This window comes from Enhydra lutris, unplaced genomic scaffold (assembly GCF_002288905.1).
Source record: "Enhydra lutris kenyoni isolate GAN:26980312 unplaced genomic scaffold, ASM228890v2 scaffoldscaffold73, whole genome shotgun sequence".
NCBI classification, from domain to species: Eukaryota; Metazoa; Chordata; class Mammalia; order Carnivora; family Mustelidae; genus Enhydra; species Enhydra lutris.
In genome coordinates this window covers 6,930,705-6,936,704 of record NW_019154157.1, presented here as the reverse complement: position 1 = coordinate 6,936,704, position 6,000 = coordinate 6,930,705, and the positions used below count along the sequence as shown (strand labels likewise).

The 6,000-nt window shown below is 50.1% G+C and overlaps 1 protein-coding gene across 1 annotated transcript in view; it reads left to right on the top strand.

The window, feature by feature from the left end:
- The first annotated feature begins 3,013 nt into the window (after positions 1 to 3,013).
- LOC111160050 (G protein-coupled receptor kinase 3) overlaps positions 3,014 to 6,000 on the top strand; it is a 123,889-nt gene continuing 120,902 nt past the window's right edge. Inside the window, exon 1 of the mRNA XM_022522849.1 lies at positions 3,014 to 3,187. Coding sequence (XP_022378557.1) covers positions 3,075 to 3,187 — 113 coding nt within the window. The 5' untranslated portion in view covers positions 3,014 to 3,074. The remainder of the gene's footprint in view (positions 3,188 to 6,000) is intronic.

Below are 6,000 nucleotides of genomic sequence, written 5' to 3'. Positions count from 1 at the left end.
AGAATCCTGGAAAGTCATAGAAAAGGGAAAAGAGAACACTGTGAACCTAGTTCCTTCCTTGGAGAGTTTTATCTATTATCACAGACAGCGGGAACCCAAAGCCATTTCAATCTTCTGGGGGAGGAGGAGGGTGGGACCGTCATTATTGGCAAAGGAGCCTGATTGGCTGAGGACAAATGGATTGCTATTTGTCTTCTCTGTTCATAGTAATGATTACAGGCTAGCCATGGTGTTTAGCAACACGGATCTAGCAGGTCAGTAATGACAACTTCATCACTGTCATTAGCGCCTTTTGTTTGCAGTGAACACAAAAAGCTGTTCGGCATTAAGAGAGTGTAGGGAAAGAAAGAGTGGAGGGGGTGGAGGAAGCCAAGGAGGGAGCCAGGGAACCAAGGTTTGCACACTATTAATACCAGGGAAAAATACCCCTGGGTGCTCCAGTCAGCTCCCTTCAATGGTGAAGGGGCCTCCGTTAGGGGACCCAATTTTGGACTCCCTGTTCTTTCTCTGAGAAGAGTAATTGCTCTTCTTTATAAAGGCTAATCATTTATGCCCATTTTGGTTCCTAGAAAAGCCCTAGGGGGATGTTATTTTTGGTAAAGGGTCTTCCTGCTCCAAATGTCTTGACTGTGAATAACTAGTTTCAGTATCTTCTCTCCCATGTCAGGGTAAAATGAAGCAAAATAAACAGAGCGAGGGCCATGACCCCTGTTGGGGACTTACTGTGGATGTCAGGCAAGGTGGCCTTTTTGTGTGTATGATCTCCTTGGTCTTAACAACCCTGGGATCTGTGTCTTCATACCCACTATACTAATGAGGAAAATAAAGCACAGAGAGGTAAAATATCAGAGCCCAGCCGGGATTTGAATTTGGGTGTGTCTCTTATTCCAAGTTTACTACACCATGCTGAAAACTCACACACAGACACAGACACACACACACACACACACACACAGAGACGCGCGCGTGCGAACGCACACCAACCCTTCCCCCTAAACAAAACAAGTATGGGGCCACCAAAATTCTGAACTGAAGCCAGAGGCAAGGTTGAAAATCTCAGTACTTGGAAGGACCATGGAAAAGTAGATAAGATGTACGTATTTATTTCAGGTTCCGATCATGTGAAAGCTTAAGGGATCAAAAGATATACTGAAAGAAATTATATTAATTAAGTCACAAAAATGTGTTACACTTTTTTGGGAACTTGCCCCCTCCCTCCGGGGTGACCTTTGACAAGACATTCTGTGTTCCCATTTTTAGGCCAAAAAAAAAAAAAAAAAGTAGTGGGTAGAAGACCTTAAGTTTGATCTTTGGTTCATGCCAATCTTTGTCTCATTAGTGTATCTTGTTTGTGCTGGCTTCTGCTGCCTGACCAAGCTCCTTTGACTCATACTCCTACCCCTTACGTCTCTCTTATCCTTTTCTGGACAACTTTACCAATATCATGCCTTGAATCTTGAGAAATATCTGGTAAAACTGGCCAATTAGGATGGCAGACATAACTGGGAAACAGATGGGGGTGTGTGTGATGTGGTAATAGAGGGAGGGAGAGAACAAAAGAGGGCAGCAGTTCTCATGATGACCAAATGAGGCTGTTTCTGGCTGTGACATTATATTTACTGCCTATAGTGTGACCTGAACCGTTTCTGGTGAACTCTGTTAACCGTGTAAGCTATCAACAGGACATTTACTCAAATGTTAGTACCAAGTCTAGGCTCCTGGCACAACGTGACCAATGGGCATGAATTCAGGGAATTAAAAAAAATTAATTCTCAGTTCAGTTCAGGTCATTTTAGCACTTCCTGGGTGTCCCTGAACAACCACTCCAACCAGCACCCCACATGGGTTCTGAACTGGACTTGTGTGTACCCCCCAGGGGAAAATAAGAAGCAAACGAAAACCTCAGGCTGGGGCGGGTGGTGGTGACCAGACACGGAGACGGAGACTGAGACTGAGGATCAGGAAGCTGGAAATTCCCTCCTGCCTTGGTGTTTGGGCTCTCGCTTTTCCACTTCCCTAAATCACCCTCGCGGCGGGCCTATGCACACAGGGGTGCTCCCAATTGTCTCTTGAACTGGTAAAACCACAAGAGCCCGAATTCTAATTCTGATTCTTAGCGACCACCTTAACATCCAAACTCCAACCTCTCACCTGAGTGCAAGAGAGCGGTGACCACCCTGACCCCCCATCAGGGGGCTCCCTAAGGGCAGCTCCCACGGGAGCTCTCAGGGCCCACCCCCCCCAATTCGCCCCGCTAGGCATGAGACAAACAACTTTCTCCAGCTTTTAGGTTTCTCCGGGCTGTCCAGCGGGGCTGGTGGGCGTCAGGAATAAGGCTTGGGGGGTCGGCCGACTGGGTGCTGTGGCCCAGAACCACAGCTTTGGTATCCTCTGCGGGGACAGGTGGGGCACGCGCTTTTCTGGGGTCGCCCCAGGCCTCCCGCAGGAATGCTGATTGACGCTGTCCGGTTTGAGAACTAGCGTGTCCATGGCGCCGACGGCTCCCCGCTGCCCCCCTGGGTGCTGGGCGTCGGGTCCAGCGCACCCTCGGGCCGGCAGGGGTCCGGGGGAGAGGGGGCGTGAGCGCGCCGGGAGCTGGGGGCGGGAAGCGGGGAGGAGGAGAAGGAGGAGGAGGAGAAGAAGGAGGAGGAGGAGAGGAAGTCCCCCGTGGCCACCCCGAGGGGAGGGCGGGACGGTGCCCGCGGGCGCTCGGTCAGGAGGAGAGGGGTGCCTAGCAGGGCAGCTCCGCCCGCGCGCCTAGGGGCTCGGACGGCCGGGCGCGCGCTCCCCGCCGACCCCCGGCCGAAGGGGCGGGGGCGGCGGCGCGTGCGCGGGGCGGCGGGCGCGCGCGGGGGGGGGCGGGGTGGGGCGGCGCGCGGCGACCCCGGCGGGCGCGAGTCTCCGGCGCGCGCGGGGTGCCGAGCGGGGCGCGGGGGCGCGCGGGCGGGAGCGCGCGGGGGGGCTGCCCCGGGGCGGCCCCCCCACGTCGGGGCGCGGCGGGCGGCGGCGGCGGGAGCGCGTCCCGTCCGGGTCCCGTGGAGCCGCCGCCGCCGCCGCCGCCGCCGCTCGCCAACATGGCGGACCTCGAGGCCGTGCTGGCCGATGTCAGCTACCTGATGGCGATGGAGAAGAGCAAGGCGACCCCGGCCGCCCGCGCCAGCAAGAAGATCGTGCTGCCGGAGCCCAGGTACCGGCCGCCGGGGCCCGCGCCGCCCCCCGCGCCACCGCCCCCCGCGGCCGCCAGCGACCCCCTGCGTCCGGGAGCGTCCGGCGCTCGGCTTCTGCCGTTCCCCACCAACCGGCCTCGCCGTTTCTGTCTCTGAAATGGGCCTCAGAGGGCTGCTGGGGGGACTCCAGCTGAGAGCGCCCCAGAGTGCCCAGCGCAGCGCCGGGAGCGCAGGAGCGCCCCAGCAACGGGCTGCCGGGATGTGGTTGTGACTTGGCTGGACGAGCTCCATCCCTGTCGCTCCTTCCTGTCCCATCCCCGTCTCTGGGTCCAGTCCCATCCCTAAGGTCGTCAGTGCTCCTCTGCCATGGCTCCCTCCTGCCCCGTGCCTCCTCTTCCAGCCGCATCCCTGTCCCTTTTGCCCCTTCTCTGTCACCCCTCCAGCTCCATCCTTATGGGCCCCTTCTGCCCCGTGCCTCTGGCTCCCCTGGTCTGCATTCTGGTCGTTTCTTCTTTGGTTCCTGCTGCCCCTTTTTGCCAACTGCGTCCTCTCCTCAGCTCACCGTGGGTTCCTTGGCTGGGGAGTGCAGGCTCCTTGCCTTTTGTCCCAGGTACTTAAAGCCCAGTTTTCCGTGCTTACTCTTGCTGAGGTCCGTTCTACTCAGCTTCTTATCCTTTCCTTTCCTCTTTTGTGCCCCCAGGCAGTGATGAGTGGCTTGTGACCCACACAGTTTTCTTTTTGCTGCTAAGCGGCTTTCCCTAACTTGCAGATCCCCTGGTGGTACTTTATTAAAAGGTTGAAATGGGATTCACTTTAAACACACGTTGGTTGATTGATTCCAGACAGGAATTTGTTGTTTAAAAGACCAGAGAAGGGCCCGATTGAATTGTCGAGGGGTTTGGTGAGGGCTATACCAAGTTGTGATTTTATATCGCACATGATTTATTATGGATGGAACTAGTTAAAGACTTCAGTGGTTCATGTCATTGGCACCAGCCTAGAAAAGATCGTTCATCAGATTAATAGAGTTTCAAACAGTGTATCAAAGGATTAGGGTTTGATTTTTCCCCCTTAGCTTCTTTTCTAATTAACACCATCATGAGTTGTACAGTGAATGTGCTAACTAGCTCTTGGTAGAATTGTTGATAAAGGACGGCATCTTCTGTATGGTGAATCAGAAACCATGCAGTTTTGTAAAATATTAGAGTCTAAACCAAAGCTGTTCTCTGTTGAAAGCGTTAGTGTTTCAAGCACTATACACCCAAGATTGCTTAAATTGTTACCTTGACATAAGAGAAAAAAATCTTTCTTTTAATTCTAAGTGATCTCCTGATGATTCTTACAAGTCCATTCATGACCCTGAGCCCTAAGACAGAAAATATCAGTCCCTTTCAGTCAGTTGTTGTGAAAAGCCAAATTGTGTAAGTGAATGCGTGCTAGGTATTTCGTTTTTCCTGCCCTTTTTGTTAGCCCCATGCATCTTGTTGGGTTTGCAGGGTGTGCTCTTTGATAAAGAATGTCAACCAGGGAAAATCAAGGAAGAGTACAGACCTTTTGGAGGGTTGTGAAATTAACACTCCGATTCCAGAGTCTAACATATCGGAATGAAGCTCACTGAAAATCAGTGCTGTTTGAAATTTCTGGCACATCGGAAGCTACGTAAAACAAGAACCCCCAAACCCAACCTGAATTTCATTTTTAAAAAACTGCATTTTTATGAATGTTCTATTCAATGCTTAATTCCTTTTTTTCCTTTTGCCTTTTCTACTCTTCATAAAGGGCAGGGAGTCCTAAATATATAGTCTCTCTCTATAAAATCGACGGATCTTAACTCATCGGCAGTTTTAGGGGGGTGATATGTAATATTAAAATTAGGAACTTCTGTTCTTTTTTTTTTTCGTGTTTTTAACTTAATATGACTTCTGCTTTTTTAGTGTCACTCTTGAGAACATACTTATATCTTTAGGATATTCACTTCCTTGTATGAATGCCTTTGTTCTTCAGTGGTGTTCTTTGGTAATGCTTTCTGTTAAGGTAGAACTGGAAGATCGTGAACATATTTTTCATGACATTTTAGAATTGAGAAATATTAAGAGGAGAGTAATTTTAGGAAACAGCGCTTAGTAATTATTATTCTGTTGCTTTTTTTTTTTAATAGATTCTTAAATTAGGTTATTGGAGCCTCCTCCAAGGATTCTAATTTGTTTTGTATTTATCTCAGTGGCTTTGGTTTTAGTTTTGTAATGTGACCGTTAACATAGTAATAGCTACTCCTCGTGCTGCTCTTTTAGGATTGTGTCACATTGAGATTTTCAAGTAAAACATCTCGAAGATTTTTATCTACGGCAGATAGCAGGTAGTGGCCTGCCTGCTGGATTTTGGGGCAGGGGTGGGTGGTTGGGGGGATTTGTCAATATGGTAAGAAAGTTAATTTTCATATCGGCTGGCAAGACTACTGTGATTCGCCTTGCTGGTAAAGGATCCTGGTTAATTAGGTTCTGATAAGAGTTTCTATTTCAGCTGCATTTTGGAGTGAACCTTGTGATCACCAGTGTTTGGTGCTCTTGAAAAAGATGTTTAGATTTGTATTTTTAGTATCTGAATGAGGAGCATAACACTTGCCATTGGCCCATCCCAAGTGACGATTTCTTTCCAGTCCTATTATTCAAAATCACTGGAGTATATGCTATATGCTTCCTCCTTTTAGTTGCTTTGCCTCTTAACATAGTTTTGAGCAGAAAAGCAACAGGACTACATAATCTCTAGCTAATTTTAATGAAACGCTGGGTCTGCCATCCCCTGCCTATCTACAGGAGACTCTCAGAAGATGGAA